Source organism: Tachysurus vachellii, chromosome 5 (assembly GCF_030014155.1).
Source record: "Tachysurus vachellii isolate PV-2020 chromosome 5, HZAU_Pvac_v1, whole genome shotgun sequence".
Classification (NCBI taxonomy): Eukaryota; Metazoa; Chordata; class Actinopteri; order Siluriformes; family Bagridae; genus Tachysurus; species Tachysurus vachellii.
Window position 1 is genome coordinate 13,067,252 of NC_083464.1, and position 21,296 is coordinate 13,088,547.

A 21,296-nucleotide genomic window follows, 5' to 3' on the forward strand; every position below is an offset into this window, starting at 1 on the left:
AAAATATATTTGCATATTGGGCGGGAGTAGAAAGATCGGATTGATATCCGATTCGCCAAGACGCATTTATGTGGCCTAATGTAAATGGAACAGTTTTAACAAATCAGATAGCTATCGGATCAGAGAAAACGCATGAAGTGACCAGGTGTAAAAACTCCCTTTGTCATTATACAAGTAGAAGTAGAAGTAGTGTGTGCATTCTGCCACGAACCACATGCGCTCAACTGTCTTTAGTCCCATTGGTAGCCATTGCACAGAGTTGTTCCATATTTACATGAAGTTAAACTTTTCTCAACTTTGTTGATCATAGATTTCTATGAGAGAGAGAGAGAGCGAGCGAGAGAGATAGAGAGACTGACTGATGAGAGAAGGACTGTTTATTGTAGTAATAACTTTGGTGAGAACAGGAACGAACTTGTCTTTGGTGTTCAACAACATTAAGTGTTAACTACAAATCAGTAATATGTGATGTGTCATTCATTAATACATTGTAAAACATAATCGTTTACAAATTATATCGTTTACACTTATAAAAATAATTCTCTTGGGTGGCATGCATTCTTCTCAAATAACAGGATGATCTGGAATGTGTTCTGCCTTAAATATGCATCTTGATTTACATTTGGGAGTTATTGCAATGACATAAACAGGTTTATAAACAGAAGTGCAAAGTGCCGCGGACACGGATTTTCACATTTTCCTTTTAGTTTCAAAAGGAACAATGCAAATTTATGCAGTGGAAGGGGAGGACAAACAATGTCACCGCTTTTACAACCCATGAATGAATTTTCAGTAACTTCACTAGTCAGTTTATTGCCCTTGTTGCAAACTGCCTTAAATATAGTATGGAGAGTTGCCAAGGAGCTTTGTGAAGCATGTATTTATATCATCAGCTTCCAGGGGGAAGTAGATATGTAGTAAACTTATTGATGTATATTGAAAACCACAAAGTCTTCTAGGCTTCTGTCTGTTTCAATAAGTTACTTCCATCAGCAAATCATGATGATTTAAAGTGTGTTTTTAATGAGAATTGTAAATCTCATTTATTGAAACCAAGACACTTGGCTACAGTTGTGCTATGACAGACCTATATCACTTTTTAAGAGTTTGAGCAGATTTGCTTTGGTTTTTGGAGAACACATTATTTAAAATGGCACATCAGTGACTGTGGCATACCCTGATGTGGTTCTCAGTTTGTTTTCCACCGTTGGCAGACCAACTACATGGCAGTACTTTGCATGATTACTGTCACGAGGCATCGTGTTCTTCTTTATGTACCAATTATCTTTTTGTCCGTCAGGAAAAGGATAAAAGTAATGACTGACATCTTCAGGATAGAACAGTAGAAATGCTCATATACGTTCAGAACATTATAGCCTTATGTTCACTCCTTAAATCCATACACACATTTAATATTGCCAACTCCCTCATTATCTGCTATGAAACTATGAAGGAAAAGGTTTCATGCATGAAATTCTTTTAGATGTCCATAATTGGTAATCAGTATCTTGGAAAAAGCAGAAGCAGATTAAGTAGAAAAGAAAATTGTGTGTGTTTATTAGCTGAACAACAACTCTGGCTGTTCTACTCGAATGGAAATAGTTTTTATTTTCCTTTTTTTTTTCCTGAACAAAGCTGGCCATACATGTGTTAAGAATATACATGATGTGTTAATAAGGTGACTGCTTGTACCTGCTACCTCAACAAAGGAAGCTGTTACCTGTAAAATGATTAAAAACCGATAACAGTAATGAAAGTAACGAAATAGTGTTGAAATTTATATATAATTTATCTGTTCATATCATTATTTAAATGTGTAGAATCAAGATTTGGTTGAAAGCCTTGTAATTTAAGTGACCTGTCAAATTGGCTAAAATCTGTAAGAACTCGATAATAAATTGAGTAGCTCAATAGATTGTGATTTCAGACCCTGTAAGAAAATAAAAAAAAACGATGGCCCTCACACTCCACCGTGTCTTTGAATGCAATGAACAATTCTGGTGTAAAATTCTGGTGGGCAGCGTTTAAAAATGTCCAATTTTTCCACTATTAACAATTTAAATTTCATAAAGTTAAATACCATTCCTAAATAAATGCATTGAATTGTATTACTTACAATGCCATAAAGCTGTAATGACTGCAGTATGCAAAATACCAAAAGAGTAGAAGAGTGCCTTTGTTCTGCTTTAGACCAGACATTTCAGTTCTCGAGACACTGTTTCTTTTGTGCAAGTGAATCACACTTCAAAAAGCAGACCTTCTCCTCCCCATGCACGGAGCCTACTGTACACTACAACACTTACCTTTCTACCATCAATTTTCTCAATCACAGCTATCATGCTTCATTAAGGGTTTTGTACTTGATCTCTGATGTTGAATTATCTTCACAGTTAAATGATGTGTAATTACAGACCGTTTTTCATTCTTTTTGTTAAGGCGTCATTTCTACTTATTGGCTCATTTGATCTGTTTTCCTACTTCACTGTCTCAGGCTGTTGTGGCAATACGGATTTAAACAAATAACATGGTTCACAAATTAATGGGAATAACTCATTCTGTGCAAGAGCTTCCATTGCTAGAAACGGGTGCTAAGCATCATGTTTAGTCTTTAAGCTGTGTCTGTGCAGATATTAATTCCTCAGTTTGTTCTTTAGTAGGAATTCTATTTTTTTTCCTCCTCCTCCTTCTTCTTCTTTTTTTATTTTTTTAAATTTTTTAGAAATTTTCTTTTTTTTTTTTTTTCTTTTTAGAATTTTTTTTTTGTCCAAAAAGCCAAAACTTCTTAATTCATTTCTTGTGACCTAACTTGGGCTTGCTGCTTTGAATGTCACAAAGCATAAGTGAAACATCTGGTGGTGAGAAATGGACTCATCAAGCCAGGCTTGTCAGCTCATAATTTGATTTAATACCACAGCAGCCAACGTCTAATCCCCCTTTGAAGTTATTTGAAGGTATATGTTGTCATGCATCATTGGAAATTATGAAACATGGTTTTGGCACTGTATTTCTTGCTTTAAGAAAAGGAACAAATGGCAGTCAACCGTACAGTTGGCTGATCATGGAGACTAGGGGTTAATAGGCCCCGCAGTCTTGCTACAGTAGCCAGCAAACTCTGTTATTGATGTGTTACTTGATTTGTGCGGATCTGTATTTCGCTGAGTGAATTCGTGCTTGGTGTGGCTTAAAATGCCTCATTTAAAAAGAAGATTGAAACATTTATGAATTATGTTAGGCCTGATTTTTCTGGAACGGTTCTGGTTTACATGTCTATTTTTCATTATTAGGTCGCAAATGTTGGAGATTTTCTTTAAATTTATCTTCACCAGTTTTCATCAACAGAAAAAAAATCTGTTGAAAGAAATATTTTGTTGGATTTTCTTCACTGAAAAGGATAAAAAACTGAAGGCTTTTATTTGTTTCCATAAACATAATTAATGCCTTTTGTTGTTTAGCTCTTCTTTTAGTCAGTTCAGTTATTTTAATGTAAGTCCCTCCATCTCTGATTAGAGACATCGTGGCAGTGATGATTAACAGGATTGAGGAATCCCCTAGACTCCTCATGACTGAAGACTCCAGACAGTCTGTTATTAATTGTCCACACAATTTGGAGTGGTAGTGTACTGGCCTCAAACACCGTTTCCTGTTGTCCTGTGATCTGTCATTTAGATAGGTTGAAACCTTGGGACCCTTTATATTTAAAGTAAAACCGCATTAAAAACAAGATTATTCTGATATTTGCGGAATGTATGTGGAGCTGACTTTTTTTTCCTCTTTGTATGCTAAGGCTTTCTTGTTTTTGTTTGTCTAGTGGACCAAGTACCGACCGACACATACCTCCTCCCTCTCTCTCAGGCTGAGATTGTGCAGGAGGGAAGTGACCTCACTATGGTTGCCTGGGGAACGCAGGTAGGTCACATAAAGGGAAAAATGTTCACATTAGTAGAACTGGCCACGACTGACACATGTGGTGAGGTGCAGGGCTCTGAATAGACTCTCATTTATCCAGTCAGGTTTCTGTCATTTACAAACAAAAAGCAGACCCATGGATTAAAACGATTTCTATCTTAAAGCTTAGCTGGCTTACAAGGTGCGCTAACCTCTGGCATCCTGCTTCTGTGCAGACACACTATAACAGCTTTGCTGGTAAATGTTTGTTCTCCTTCGTATTGTATGGGCAGAAAAGGATTATGATTTCTAAACATCCCTGGGGATCCAAAAACATGGTTCAGTGGGTTCATGCTGTGTGTTCGATAAGTTATCTTTTCCCAAATAGCAAAAGGGTGTCAGGCAAGAAGTGAATTAGGGAAACTGGCTTGCTTCAGTCCATTAATTTGATGTTAAACATGCATCTGGCATTGTAGAAATCAGGGCTTGAATCAAAGCCTTGATTACTCCCTTGTCTCAAAAGTTAAGTGGCACGATAGTTTGCTTTTTGTAATTGAGAACATTTACCGTAAGACTAAGGAAACACAGTGGATCAACCTATAGTAACATGCTAATACCATTTTCTCTGTTTTACAGGTTCATGTATTGAGGGAAGTTGCTGACATGGCACAGGACAAGCTTGGTGTGTCTTGTGAGGTTATTGACCTGCAGACAATTTTGCCATGGGACAAAGAGACAATATGCAAGGTAGGTCACACGGATGGATGCATACACACACTCACAAAGGCTTTACAACTTAAAATATCTGAATTTAGGTTTACATCCAAAGTGAGCTTAAATTCACTTTAGTAGTTTGAAAAATCTAAAACTTTCATAAACCTTGCTAAAGTTTATTTACTCTGTGCATTATTCAAATATACTAACCAAATTACAATTTGTAAAATGTCTGTAAAATCCTTTGTTATATTATAATGTTAGTTATTTTATTGTGAACATTTCATGAGCTCTCTGTTATTGCCAGATTTACAGTTACAACAAAATTATGAATCAAAGTAGTAGCACTAAAAAGCACAGTTCAACTGGAATGTCATACACTTTGTTGTTCTAGGCAAAATAGTGATATCACCTATAAAAGTTTTCCTTTCCTTGTGCTTGTGATAATGTACTTTTTATGCAAAGTTTATACAAAGATGTCTTTAATGTGTCCATGTTTTTTCTTTAATAGAATCTTTAATGTAATAATTATCTGTAAGAAAATTAATGCATTTTTGAAGAAACAAGAAGCCACACATGCATTTTGTATCTAGATTCATGTTAAGGTAATAGTGTGGAGGAGAAAAGAATCACTTAAATCTTGCATAAAGTGCTGGCTTTTGGAAACTGAGGATTTTGGAAACTGAGGCTTTATTCTACAATTGTTATTCCTGGATGGATAGTGACAGGTCTGATAGAAACAATGTTCTCTCAATACACTGAGAGGCTCATGGTCATTTTGTGCTTAGAGATGTTTCTTCAGATATAGGCATTTCCATCTGGAAAAGTGGTTTTGAGAAAGCTTTGTACTTTTCAAAGTTAGCCCTGAAATCTGGGCAAATTCAAACATCAGAAATTGATGGTCACATTTGAATATGCAAGTCGGCCAGCTTACAATTCCATGCAGATGATAAACTAAATCTAATGACCTGGCTAGAGTTCATTAGTTGTAGCATAAAGAACTAGTTGCAGATGTTGGACCTGAATTGTGTCCAACTGACTGCAAGCTCAGAATGAGTCAGAAGCTACTCATATGTCCTGTTTGGTGTCCTCTGCATGTATGGAGGTGTGGGTTTCGTCTATGCAGCAGCATCCCGCTCATTAAAGCATGACTGCATTGGAACATCATGTTTCTGGTTTCCTGTTGCTTTCTCTGGATGATTTACAGGACTGGTATTCAACAACTTTGCATACACATCATTGGTTGACAAAAAGAATCAGCTGAATTGCAGTAAAACTGAGAAATCTTTTTCCCTTTTCTGGTGTCTGGAACTGCTCTGTAAATATAATAGTCATTCATTTAAAAAATCAACAAAATGCCCAGTTTTTTCATGCCAGACCAGCAATTTAGATGGCATGACGTGGATATATTTTTCCTTTTTCATTATTCTATTTTTCTTTCTTATTACCTTATTGCATACACAGAGCAATGCTTCACAGCTTCCAGGTCCTGGTTTTAATCCTGAGCTTAGACTGTTGCATGGGTTTCCTCTGGGTTCAAAACATGAACTGGGTTTGCTATGCTACTGGCATTGGCTCTGGGTCGACCTTGATCTTACAAGGGTAATGTGGTTATTGAAAATGGATGGATGAACGAACAAACCATGTACTGAAACAGCATAATACACAAAGTTCCAATGGACAGCCACTGGATGTATTGATTGATTTTTAACTATATGAAATCATTGAGCTAACAACATGTTTATTTTAGGTTTATGTTTAGTCATGCATGTAAATCTGTAGTTTATACACTCCTTTAATGTTGAAGACACTTTGTCTCTCATAGTTCTTGAATTATACTAACCGTATTCTTGTTCAATGGCTCTACAATATTAATTCAGATTAATATATTCAAAATTGAAATTTTCTGCCATTCCAAATTATTTATGCATATTTACTCAATATGTTTCAGGGGAAATGTAGTGTTCATAATAAATTATCAGACATTAGTGCTGAACTTAATGCTGTTCTTCACTTGAGTTAAAACGAGCAAACCAGCATTGATTTGAAATGAGATGCAGCTCTGTTTTCTGCAAGTCTGTAGTTAGATTGAAGGTTGGATTTGTGATGTGCACAATTCTGGTATTTACTCCTCACCAAGCACTCCCAACGTAATTCTAATTTAGGCCTTTTCCTGTAATCCTAGACATCAGTTGTAGTAGGATATTGGACTGTTTTCTCTGCAAAGCATTTCCAACTTCATTTTATTCTTAGTTTTGTACATGTGGACTGCCCTCTTCAATTCAGACCACAAGCTGTCAGGGTTCAAATCTAGAGGCCGAGTCAGTCATTACAGAAGCTTGATTTTATGTTCCCACAGACATCTTTGTGCTTATTTGGATGTTTGATTGTTGTTATTATCTTGTTGAAATATCCATGTATGACCAAGTGTTAACCTCCTTCAAAGCAGTATGTCTTTTGTGGATACTCTATGGAAATGTGATGTCTCTTGTGGTTAAATGTTGGCTTGGTGTTATATTGTCTTTGGGCTGTGAATATGTCTGAATTGTTTTGTATAATCTTGACGAGTGAAACGCAAGTCAAAATTTCATTTTTCATTACATGGAACAATACATTGACCTGACTGTAGGGGAATGAAAATGTAAGGTTAGAAAATAATGAGATCAGTAATTTGTGTGTGTGTGTGTGTATATATATATATATACATGACATACATGACACTTGGTCATATATATATATATATACACACACACACACACAATTTTTTTAAATTTCCTGAAAAATAATGGTTTTGGAGATACGAGGATTCCGCCCGACAGTGACACTATATCTATCTATCTATCTATCTATCTATCTATCTATATATATATATATATATATATATATATATATATATATATATATATATATATATATAGATAGATAGATAGATAGATAGATAGATAGATAGATAGATAGATAGATAGATATAGTGTCACTGTCGGGCGGAAGCCCGACAGTGACACTATATCTATCTATCTATATCTATATATTTATATCTATATATATATATATATATATATATATATATATATATATATATATAGATATAGATATAGATAGATAGATAGATAGATAGATAGATAGATAGATAGATAGATAGATATAGTGTCACTGTCGGGCGGAATCCTCGTATCTCCAAAACCATTATTTTTCAGGAAATTTAAAAAACCGCCGTACCTTATCTGCAGTGCACAGGGTGTAGTCCGCGTAGCAGTGGATTGTCTTGCGCTAAATTCCTGTCCTCAGACGAGCACCAGAACTAGCGGGGGTCAAGATTTTTTTTTTCCTTTTAGCCCAGTGTTTTAATTCGTTGCAACTCTTCTTGAGGAGAAATATACCGCGAAGCTCTCCCGTGGAGTGAAGAAGAGGTGGACAGTTGAAGTGTCCAATGGAGTTATGAGATTTGTGCTCAAGCTATTTTCAAGACTTTAGATTGGTTAATAACTGTAAAAATAACAGACCCACATGGGGACTGACCAATAGCATTGATATGTGAAAAAATATGAAATTGACCAAATTTGGACATACGAGGTTTCCGCCCGACAGCGACTAATATATATATATATATATATATATATATATATATATATATATATATATATATATATATATATACATATATACATATATGTATAGTGCTCAGCATAAATGAGTACACCCCCTTTAAAAAGTAACATTTTAAATGTCGCCAGCTTGTCCATTCCATGCCTAGAGGACGGTGCTGTCATTAACAATCATGGAGGCCATACAAAATACTAGATGTAGTCTACTTGTTGTGGAGTGTACTCATTTTTGCATCACCCTAATTTGAGTTATACTGAAAAATGTGTATTTTAAATAAAATTATTAACATTACTTTCATGTTATAAGTTATACAGATGTTATATTAAACTTAGTCTTGTCAACATTTTGGACAATTGTTTTGTGTTCATTGAGATATTGTGTAAAATGTTACTTTTCGAAGGGGGTTTACTCATTTACGCTGAGCACTGTGTGTGTGTGTGTGTGTGTGTGTGTGTGTATATATATATATATACACACACACAACACAGACTGTATATATATATATATATATATATATATATATATATATATATATATATATATATATACACACACACAGACAGTGGTGTGAAAAAGTGTTGGCCCCTTTGTGTGTGTGTTTTTTTTTTTTTTTTTTTTTTTTTTTTTGCATGTTTGTCACACATTAATGTTTCAGATCATCAAACTTTAAATATTAGTCAAAGATAACACAAGTAAACACACCATGCAGTTTTTAAATGAAGGTTTTTATTATTCATTCATTCATTCATTTTCTACCGCTTATCCGAACTACCGCGGGTCACGGGGAGCCTGTGCGTCATCGGGCATCAAGGCAGGATACACCCTGGACGGAGTGCCAACCCATCACAGGGCACACACACACTCTCTCATTCACTCACACAATCACACACTACGGACAATTTTCCAGAGATGCCAATCAACCTACCATGCATGTCTTTGGACCGGGGGAGGAAACCGGAGTACCCGGAAGAAACCCCCGAGGCACGGGGAGAACATGCAAACTCCACACACACAAGGTGGAGGCGGGAATCGAACCCCCAACCCTGGAGGTGTGAGGCGAACGTGCTAACCACTAAGCCACCGTGCCCCCCAGGTTTTTATTATTAAAATAAAAAACTTACATGGCCCTGTGTGAAAAAGTGCTTGCCCCTACACCTAATAACTGGTTGGGCCACCCTTAGCACTCCAATCAAGCGTTTGCGATAACTTGCAATGAGTCACTGTTACAGCGCTGTGGAGGAATTTTGGTCCAGTCACCTTGCAGAATTGTTGTAATTCAGCCACATCGGAGGGTTTTCGAGCATGAACTGCCTTTTTAAGGTCATGCCACAGCATCTCAGTAGGATTCAGGCCACTCCAAAGTCTTCATTTTGACATTCAGAGGTGGACTTGCTGGTGTGTTTTGGATCCTTGTCCTGCTGCAGAACCCAAGTTCGCTTCAGCTTGAGGTCATGTACAGATGGCCGCACATTGTCCTTCAGGAATTTTTGATAGACAGACAGCAGAATTCATGGGTCTGTTTATCACAGCAAGTCTTACAAGCAGCAAAACAGCCCCAAACCATCACACTACCACCACAATTTTTTACTGTAATGTACTTTTTCTGAAATGCAGTGTTACTTTTACGCCAGATGTAATGGGACACACACCTTCCAAAAAGTTAAACTTTTGTCTTGTCAGTTCACAGAGTATTTTCCCAAAAGTCTTTTGGATCATGAAGATGTTTTCTGGCAAATCTGAGATGACCCTATATGTTCTTTTTGCTCACAAACACTTTTTCACACAGGGATTTTGTTTTCCCTTAATAATAAAGACCTTTATTTAAAACTGCATGTTGTGTTTACAAGTGTTATCTTTGACTAATATTTTAATTTGTTTGATGATCTGAAAGATTAAAGTGTGACAAACATGCAAAAAAAATAAATAAATCAGAAAGGGCTTGAACAATTTTTCACACGTGTGTGTGTTTATTTGTTTTATTTTTTTTCCCTTTGTGGTGGAATCTTTGATCCAGTCATTTACTGTCTGTCCATTTATTTTCTGTTAGGGGTGACGTTTCCTGTACAGAATAAATGCCAGCTGGCAGTAAGACTTGGAAGCGTGTTAGTCTTGCTATAGTGAGAGTCTGGTTTCCATCTTTAGCCTGCTCTATTTTTTTTGTAAGTCACACCAATAAAGTAGATCTTCCAGTTCTCTCTTTGCCTGGTTAACCTGATCAAGATGAAGCAAGCTGTGCTTCTCAGTTGGATGTTAAAACGTTTCTATAAATTAGTGTTTCAAGATTTTTGCAGAAACTTGAACGTGTGGGGTGACTTTGACTCTGTGCACGTTATTGCTGTTATTGATCTTTTGCTTATTTGTCATCCTCAGCGTTGTTTATGTAGCTTTTTTCTTCTTTGCTTTGGCTGTGTAGCTTTAGGACTGCAATTACCACAACCAGTTTTGCACTCAAGACTCCATCAGTGAACAGCTGATAATTTGAACAAAATAAACAAGATAAAACCTAGGATAAATTTGCTGGTTGCTTAATTGCACTTTATGACCATATGGCTAATGAAATGAAACTATAATCACCCAGCTTAGGATGGGTTTCCTTTTCAGTCGGGTTCCTCTAATGTTCAGTCGGGTTTGTTCCTGTAATGTCCCAAGGAATTTTTTCCTTGCCACTGTCACCTCTGCCTTGCTTATTAGGGGTGAATTTCTAAATTTTTAATATGCTCCATTGTTAAAAGTGCTGTACAAATAAATTTCAGCTGTTTGAGACCCTTCATGTTGGAGTGTGAAAGGAGGGAAACTGGAGCTAATTGTATGTATTGATGCAATACATTTTACTGGGTTTGTAAGAGTAAGAAGTGACACATCATTTAAAACCTCACTTGAGAAAATGCTCAGGTATGCATGATGCACTGAAGTGCAGAGTGGAATAGGGATGGGTAGAGATGAATGGTGTGTGTGTCAGTTTATGTCTCCTGGAGTTGTGATTCTAGGAATAGAGACAGCTGAGTCTGTGCCAGTCCCACCTTCTTTGTACTGTTTACTTAAAGCTTGCCTTATCAGCTTTACTGAGTGTCCATGATGCACATATATTTCAGAGTTCAGACTTGTTTATTTGACAGGAAGCCAGGTGGTAGTAATATGAAACCATATTAAAAGGAAGGGTTATGTTTTAATGATAGGCTTGAGGTTCTTGCATGGGGGAAAAACCCAAATTTGTGATTTTTTTTTTTCACTTGGATCATGACAATTTACACACAACCATCTGTTATATTATTTAATGGAAGCATCTTTCTGCCCTCTCCCTTGGTATTAGATGTGCTTTACACTTTTATATAAGCTCTGCTCTGGCTGGACAGAATGGAAACCGATCGTTCATCAAGGTTTCCCCAATTTACAGTAGTCACAACACACTGCAACAGCTTCAGGTGTTTTTCTTTTTTGTATGTTCTTATGTAACACCTGGATATCTGCAAAGCACTTCTTAACAAAACAGATATGATTATGGAAGAACAAATTGGTAAGTGTAAAGCTCTGACAAAGATAGTCCATTTTTGATCTATTCAGTATGATGTGTTTTATTGACCTCAGCGGTACAGTGCAGTAATGACGATGGCAGGACTTTAAGCTTAATGAAGATGTTGTGATTCTAAAAGTTGCTATATAACAGAGAAAATAGTTTGTTACCTTATTTCAGAAACTTATGGAGGATTAGTGTCCTTTACTTATGAGTATGTTTAGCTTATTTTTAAGAATTCATGCTTCAGATGGACTCTCAGAAGGGTGTAGCTTAATTTCCAAGCTGCTGCAGCTGGGGCCCTTGAGAAAGGCCCTTAACCCTCATTTGACCAGTTATATAAAATGTGACTGAATCTAAGTCGCTCCAGATAAAGGCGTCTGCCAAATGCCATAAATGTAAATGTTAAAGCAACTTTAAACCAGTTTTTATATAAAGGATCTGTGTTCTCTCTGTCAACATCACTTTTGCTCACTGCAGTAAGACCATCAATACTAAGTGTGAAATCCAATACTCTGTTTCTGATGGATGTGTCTGTAGTGTTGTTCATCTGTAAAATCTTCCAAAACACATTCTTTTATATTTGTTCAAACACACAAAAATAGTTACTGTAGACCTTAAGTCTGTATTCTTTATCACTATTTAATAATCGTACAGTCTAAATTGTCTCAAATTGTCTGTATTGTCTTGTATAGTCTAAGCTAAATGTATAGTATAGTGTTATTTATGTCTGTACTTTTGAGTCTCAAACAGCTGGAACCAAATTCCTTGTGTGTGTCAACACACTTGGCCAATAAACCTGATTCTGATGTTGTCACTCAGTGTTTTGGTTAGTGGTTTAACATTAATATTCATTTACCTTTTTTGTAAAATAAAATACAGAAAGTTGTTTACCTGCATTCTGTTATGAGGCTCTCAAAGATTATAAATTGGATTAAAAGTTCTAATTTAATTTTGTTTTGTTTATTGTTGCTCATTCGTTATTTTATAATGTCAGTATTCAAAACCGTTTCATTTAGATACAGATACATATTTCCGAACAAAGCAAAACAATTCTGGCTTCAACTTAAGCAGCTTCAGGATTTTTAAATTATACTTATTTATGACATAGGGTCATCTCTTACTCTGTCTCCTGTTATATTATGTTGAATTCTTCAACATGAGGAAATGCTCAAATGGTGATTAGGTGTTAGGAATATCCGGAATGATTTCCTGATCCAAAACAAAATGGCTGTGTGCGCCAGCCATTTTATTTCAGAGTTTATGCTTGTGACAGAGTTTATGCTTGATAAATGCCATACATTGAGATATGGTATTTAATTTGAATTTAATTGAATTTATTTATTTTTACGTCATATATCACAGCAAGACCATTCGTTTTTTTAATCACTCTCTCTCACTGTACCAAATGTAGCAACAGTGATAAGACCCCAAGATGTGATTTAATTTAAATTCTGATTTTCCTAGAACATACTGTACTTATCATGTTTAAATGATGAATTGGTACTGTGTTTGTCCACTACCTTGCAGTAAGTGTAATTAAGTGTTTATAAGTGATACCACAAAAGGGGTTAGCTCAAGTATGTACCGTAATTTCCGGACTGAGCACACCTGAATATAAGCCTCACCCACTGAACTTAAAAAAAAAAATTATTTTGAACATAAATAAGCGACACATGTCTATAAGCCGCAGGTGCCTACAGGTACATTGAAACAAATTAAAACATTAAAAGGTAGGGCCTCCGATTTTTGAGAAATGCTTCAGAAAACTGAGTCGGAACGACAAACTAAAAATCAAAACAAAAATCGAAACAAACGTGTAGCCAATGAGCAGAAAGCGTCGGGTCTTGTCAATATGCGGCGGAGAGTGTTCAGTGCGCATGTGTGACATTAGCAGAAAGCGGTTATAACTTTGACATGTAGGATAAAAACACAGAAAGAAAGCGAAGAAACGCTAAATGCGGTTACTACACAAAACGCTGTTGTAGCTGCCTCTCTACATTACTACGATAGAAAAGAGGTGTTATTTGTGTAGTAACAGCTTTAGCTCAGGAGTTATTGACTCGGGGAAACTCGAATCTGTGAATATGCGGCCAACTTCCCGCTCCTTCAGTTCTCTCCAGCGCTGGAAAGCTGATCCTATATTAACACGGGTCCTACTTCTTGCCTAATCGTAAGCCTTTCTTTCTTTTCTTTCTTTGTTTTTATTCTCCATGCCAATGTTAAAACCGCTTTCTGCTAATGTCTCACATGCGCACTGAACACTCTCCGCCCATATTGACAAGACACGCCCCTTTCTGCTCATTGGCCTACCTTTAACGTTACACAGGCTTTAACGAAGCACGGTTTGTCACAAAAATAAATAGGCTTTAACGAAACACGGCTTGTAACAAAAAATAAAAAATTAGCAGTAAACAGTAGCCTACCAAGAAAGTCATTGGTCACTATCTTCCTCCTCCTGTGCACTGAAACCAAAACCACTGAAGTCATCTCCTTCAGAGTCGGAGTTAACCCGTTCGGCAATTTCATTGGTCTAATGAAAGCTTCATGCCGCCAAAAAACAGCACGTCACAGAATGTGTTTAAAAAAAAAAAAAGAAAAGAAAAGAAAAATCTGGAAAAATCCATATATTAGCCACGTTATTGTTTAAGCCGCAAGGTTCAAAGCGCAGGAAAAAAGTTGCGGCTTATAGTCCGGAAAATACGGTAGACATGTGCAGCAAAGCTGATCTTATCATTTGATAATTATATATTGGACAACCAATGTATTGATAGTGCAGAAATCCAATAAATTACAAGGCAGTCAAAGATTTTCTTTTTCCCACCAACTAAAATGTAAGTCTTTCTTTTAAGTATCTGTAATGCTCAATTTCTTTGGATGTATTAATGAAGGCACAGAACACAATCACTGCTAGGTACAAAAAATATAAGGTTACAAAAACTACAAGCGCGCGTGTCTTTTATTATGTTTGGTGAGTTGCTATAAAGTCTCTGGAAACATTAGGAGAGCGTGGCAAAAATAAAAGCCTGGATTTTTCCTCTCCATGTTTTATTATTGAAGCTCATGCATATAATTACTTTATTAATGCAGATGTCTATGTGCTGAGCACTGAAGTAGCAATCGTTGGTCAGACTGTCATAACTCACGTCATGCGTTATATTGTGACATTGTTTTGGTGGTTATCTCAGTGGAAAATTACTCATGGTTGTTTTTTAGTGGTTAATCCAGGCATCAACTCCACTCTTGGGCTACAAAGTAACCTGACACTTGGCCTGAAAATATTGCAATAAGTGTGTATGTTTTTTTATGTGGTTCACACAAATAATTCTAAATCCCAACTAAGACCTGCTTAGTGAATCCTAAGAGCTTTGTGGTTTTTTTGCCACTAGAAGTTAAAAAAAAAGCAGACAGCCTGACTTCATAAGAGGTCAGTCATAAGCTCCCAAACAAGCAAAGTGCTGAACCACATGGGTCGATGCAAGAAAACCATACCAACTGGTCACATTTGTCAGTAAAATTGACAGGGTGTACACAAACATCTTTAATTGGACTTGCTAATAAATTGCTCTTCTGGAAAACAATTTTGTCCACATGATACCTACAAGCTCACTGGACTGTGATAATCAACAAGTTCTTTTTCAGAATTTAGAAATCCTTGCACAAAAATTGCATAAAATTGTGTGTGTGTGTGTATGTTATTAAATACAATACAAATGCGTCTTCTCGTCTGTGAAGCTCCGACATCTTAAAAAATCTTGGAGTAAATTTTGACAGTCAGCACTCTCTGTACTTTATACTATTTTTATTACTGACAATAATAAACCTTCTTCCTTTTGTGACAATTTGTGAGGAACGTTATGTGCTCTTTTCTGGCCTAGAAAATGGCACTCTTGCTAATTTACACTAATCTATACTGCCACAAACCTTCCATGACCCAAACTAAAGGATCACATAACCCCAGTTTTTAAATTACTTAATTGTCAAACTACAACTGTTAGAAGGTATATTTCTATCATATTATTTATTAATTAATGAATGTCAGCTTTATTTACCTAGCTCTAGATTTGGTCTTGTATTTAATTTGTATTTTAAACTGTTCTCATTGCTTTGTAAATTCCTGATTTATTACACTGACGTGCCTGATGAAGATAATGGATTTTTTAGAAATAATAATAGTAATGATTGTTAGTTTTCAATTCTCATCCTTTTCCTCTGTATTTTGTTTCCCATTACTCACTTGCATCGGTCCTCTGTGCACTTACTTTCACAATAAGCTCACATGCTTTGAGAATTCTCCTGTTCTTTTTCTCCCTCCCTCATTCCTCTCATCAGATCTGCTTTTCCATTCTCTCCTGCAGCTTCGGCCAGTAGTCGCATTCCTCTGTTCAGCACTCGTGAGATTTCTAGAATTTTTCTCTGTCTCTGTGTCACCAGTTGGAAGTGTGCAGATGGTTCACACATACTCATAAAGGAGAAAAGTGCTTACTTATTTTGTTGTTTTCTTCAAAGCCTCACTGACCCCTGTGCCCACCTATTGGGTGCTTTGTATTGCTATCAGTTACTCCAACATGTGCGCATTGAAATGCACACACACGCTTTGTGATCAGGCAATTTCTTGGAACCATTCTTTCCTTCATGAACTAGCAGAGCTGACAAGAGTAGAACAACATAAATCGAAATAAATAATTAGAAATAGCCAAGTCTTCTTATCAGGTTTGTATGTATGCATGTGTGTTCATGGACAAGAGTGACAGACAAAATCTGGACACTTTTTTTGTGTGGCTGTTGCGTATATGAGTGGGTTTTTTTCTTTTTTAAAACTGTTTTCCACTCATGGCGGTTGGAGTTTTGGACAGTGTTTTGGGCAGATTGAGATCATCGAGGTCACCATTGAGGCAGATAGCAGGGTCCTTCTGGAAAGCCTGGAGTCTATTATATTTGTGGTGACGTGATCCATTAGCACTTCACTGAAAGCTTAATCCAAGCTGTGTAATGAGTATTATGCATGGGGGATGTTTGGGTCTCATTTTAGAGAGGTTCCATTTTAGCTATGGTGAATAGAGTGCACCCTGTGTTGGTCCTACTGGCTTGGACGTGCACTGGTGTAATCATGGGCTGACTGAACTGTGCTCCAGGTCATGCATCAGAACCCAGAGCTAAAAGTATCCTTTATGGACACCATCCAAACCCTCTGGAGGTAGCATCTGAGGAGTGTGTGTGTGTGTTCCACGCTTTACTTAAACTGCCTTCACTTGCTCCTGAGAGACAAAGCAGATCCAGTTGTTAGCTGATGTTTCCCAGAATGCTGTAAATCACTTAAAGAAAATGGCAGGAAGAAACAGCACAGTAGAGAAATCACTATAAATTATTCTTCTTTTCTTCTACTGAGTGCGCACTCATAGAGACAGATGCCATAACGGTTTACCCCAAAACTACTGACAGAAGCAATATCTGAGGCAGTGGGTAAATGGGTTGAATTCACAGGTACAGGCTAGTAGTTAGGATGACTTTCTCATAACATTTTAAATGGGCCTTACTGACATTGGATACATTTAGATCTGTAATTCAACAATATAGTAAACTAGACAGCTTTTTCTAGAATAAAGCAACCACTGTTTCAGGACCAGTGTTTTTATTTTTAGGGTATTTTCTTAAGCAAACTATGTGTTGAACCTTATTTAACAGCCCCGCACTGGCTACATTTCCATTTTTAGTAATTTTTAGGCTACAATGTAAATATTAAAGTAAATAAATCTGTGAAATAAATGTGCATAATACAGCTTTTATCATATTATGCTATTTAAAGCTGCATCAGTTCATAATTCAACTCGTTACAGCAAGCTGGCAGCTCAACACACAGCTTAGAACAAAATATTAGCCGATCAGGTTGTCTGTATGGCACAGAAAGCACTCTTTCACATGGTGCTGGTATAAGCAGAATTCACTTACATCCCAGTACAAGGATCATACTTATATTTTATGAGATAAAATGCAATAACGTGGTTTAAAAGACAACAGTCTCATGTACATAACTCCACTACTTTCAAGTGTTAACAGTCCATTAAAACAAGTTACCGCTCCCTTTAAAAATAAATAAATAAATAAATAAATAAATAAATAATAATATTCCCAGTGTCCTGTTGTACATTTGACTTGGCTTAATGTCCAGACTGTCGCCTCACGGTTTTTCTACCTTCCTAACTAGACTCCACACTTTATAGCAGCTATTAATGAATAAAATGGTCGACAAAAGCACAAAAAGCAACTCCCAGTGTAGGCTAGTGTGTGGTGGCACGTTCAGCGCTAAACTCTTTTAGTGATGTGTTAGCAATTAACTGAAGCTAGCAAACTGAAACTTTTGCTGAAAATTTGAAAGTCACACAACTGAAACACCTGCCTCAATAGTCCTAGTGCTGATGTAGAAAGTAGCGATTTTTTTTTCAAACTGACAAAAGGTGAATAGAGACAGCTTCCTCTCCACATCTTTTTTTTTTGTACAATTTACAGGACCTTGGGCACCACAGTGACCGGAGTGTTTCCTCTTGGCAGATATTTTATTGAAGCTGCCAGAATCTGAAGAGATCTTTGCCAAATATTACAAAAAGTGTTCAGAAAAAAAGCAAGAAGGGAAACTTCCCATTGTTGCTCCTGCCGTGGACCGGGGAAGGCTTTATAGTGTATATTTAAAGGTTGCGTTTCACGCCAATATCATTCAACTGGTGTGGTGTGGGTTAGTGCTAAAGATGGGTCATGTCTTTAATGGCCTTTGATTGATTTCATGGGATGTGATTGGAGTTATTCCTTTCTGAGATATCTTCTGTCAATCAGGCTTCCTAGCATGAAGATCTATCTCTTGGCCCAGGACAGGAAATGTGCCTCTGTTTGGGTGTGTTTTCATGTGTGTGCATAATGGCAAGAGCAAGCCTGTGCATGCTATGCTTTGAGTTATTTGGCCTCTCACTCTCAGCACTAAGCAAGCCCTCCCACTTGAAAGGGCTGCATAAGATGTTGGGTCACACTGGGACTGTGTTTGTCATGGAGATCACATAGTGCCATGTGAGTTATGACCACACAGTGTCTCTTCAATTAAAGACACATAGGCCTCTTCTAGACAATGTTCTGCGGCTAAGTTGACTCCGTCCAGGCGGCAGTATTTTTCAGTGTTCGTTTCCTGTCATGGTTTTGATGAATGGCACTGTGGATAAGGCCCTGAATATATGGTGAAGTTCAGTGCTTGAAGTCAGGATTGATGATGATGCTTCACTGCCCAGATATAACTTGCTCAAGGTGCATTAGAGGCAGTATTATGTGATTAGAGCTTACCATTATGAGTAACATTATAAGCAGTATGAGTATGTTTTGTCATACGTATTGAGCAAGCATTGTCCCTGTTCTGACCTGGTGCTGTTTAGGCTGTGGTTTGAGTAACGTACGTGTGTGTGTGTGTGTGTGTGTGTGTGTATATGTGTTTGTGTATGTATGTATATATATATATATATATATATCTCTGTGTGTGTGTGTGTACACACATACCGAGCCATTGAACGTCTGCCGCCTCTCCTGGCATAGTGCTGTGGCAAGCGTAGGCAGTGAGTGACTCTCATTATGTTGGGTGTGTGTGGGAATGGCTGTAAACATGACATTCCCCTTGTGCAAGCGGCCTAGTTTAATCACAGCCCTGTAACCCAGTGAGCAGTAAAGGGAAGCCACCACTTCTGGCACAGTAAAGGAGGGCACAGAGGACATTAACCCCTTATTAACCCCACTGACCACTCATACTAACCTCCAACAACTCTCTATTCTCTTTCTTCTTTCTAAATCTCTAACTCATGCTGACCTATCTTTAGTGTCCCCCCATTTACACACCTCTCCAAATTTTTGCAAGAATGTTTCAACAAAGAAACAGGTCAGCTTGAAAAGATCACACTCTGACATTGATCAGTGCGCTATTGTTAACAATCGGTAGACCTGAAAGATTTTATACATTTTGTGTGTAATGATCAAGCCTGTGGTGGTTGAAACTAGAATGTACATCTATACAGAATTCTACAGTAAGCACTAGACTCTGAAAATTATTAACCACTTCACTTAATCTTGTTTTCTGCAAAGACAAAGGTTTACATGCTCACATTATTTCTTTCTTAAATAAAATATTTTTTCTTCCTCCAAAGCCACCTGATGCTTACTGTAAAACACTTATATATGCACTCAATGCACAGCTGTGAATTTTACATGGCTTGTTGTAGCTCAACACCTTATTAACACAAGTTTGCTGTAGTCTTTTAGTTGTCATTCCTCTCTGTGTACATTAACTCATGTGGTTTATTTTTAGATGCAAACAGTCTCTATGTACATAGCAACTATGAACTGCTTCCAAACATCAACTGCTTTCCATTGACTAGTTACTGGTGACTCTCTCTTATAGTATCTATGGTCATTTTACATTATGATGTGCCCAAGTAGTCCCTACTTGAGAGGCCACTTCTTAAGAGTATAAAAAAGTCTACTAACCATACACTAATCCCTGCTTATTAAAACTCTACTCCCATTGCAGCACCAACAGATTTAAAGAACTGCCCACAATTCGTATGTTTAGTGCTAACCCTACTGCTAAAATCTCTTTACAAAATCATAGGATCACAACCAGAAGTATGTGTCATCTTGAAAGGGGAGAAAATGTATGGTAGCAGTAATCCAAAAAACCCCACCTCTCTGTATTCATCATCCAGAGTCTCTTGGGTGAGACTGTCACTAAAGTGAGTAAGTTGGACAGCAGTAGTGTCAAGAGGCCAGAAGTAAATAAACTCTTGGCTAACAGCACTGGCTGCTGATTTCTTCCTTGCAATAAACACTGCACTCTATGCACATAGACCAGATGCAAATATATGGAGTGTTGGGAAGTGGAGAGAAATGCTGCTCATAATGCTCAGCACATGTTTGAATGTTTCCCATTGTCTGAAGCATTGTCTGTGATTACTCACAACACAGTTTGAGCGTCATTTCAGTCAGAGTGAGCAGGATATACGTTTCAGACATCTGAAGTATCTCTAGTAACACAAATCTTTCCTGTTTCTGGCAGGTCTTACTGACGATGAGGCATAACTCAACAAACTAAGCAATGGATTTGACAGTTGTGGTGGCTGTGCTGCAATGTGATACTATAGTTAACTATTAGCTTAATTAAGCCACCTCCACATATATACTGAACCACATTTATAAGCGAGTCATTTGTTCAGATTTTGTGCATTTGTCCAAAATATACTAATATTGTCCAGTCTTAAATATAAACACCAAGTATGTGGTTTTATTTTTTCATTTTACATTTCAGGATAAAACATTTCAATGATGAAAAGATTAAGAAGCATATTTGGTGACAAAAATAGCAGCTGTGTGTTTGGTAGATGGGCTGAATCGTGCCTTGTTAACAGTCCAACTATGCAGTTCATGATCCATGGTAATTTTTTAGAACCCAATTTTCTACAACACTGCATTAGTATTAGAAATCATCACAAAACCTTCAACTGGATTTTGACCTGATTCTATCAGTCAAGTGTTGATTGCTACAGTATCAAGGGTTGAT

General features: G+C 37.0%; 1 protein-coding gene across 2 annotated transcripts in view; it reads left to right on the plus strand.

The window, feature by feature from the left end:
* bckdhb (branched chain keto acid dehydrogenase E1 subunit beta) overlaps window positions 1–21,296 on the plus strand; it is a 51,034-nt gene that overhangs the window by 9,677 nt on the left and 20,061 nt on the right. For both annotated transcript variants that reach the window (XM_060869853.1, XM_060869852.1), the window contains exons 7-8: window positions 3,809–3,906; window positions 4,522–4,632. In XM_060869853.1, the coding sequence (XP_060725836.1) occupies window positions 3,809–3,906; window positions 4,522–4,632 (209 nt within the window). The remainder of the gene's footprint in view (window positions 1–3,808; window positions 3,907–4,521; window positions 4,633–21,296) is intronic.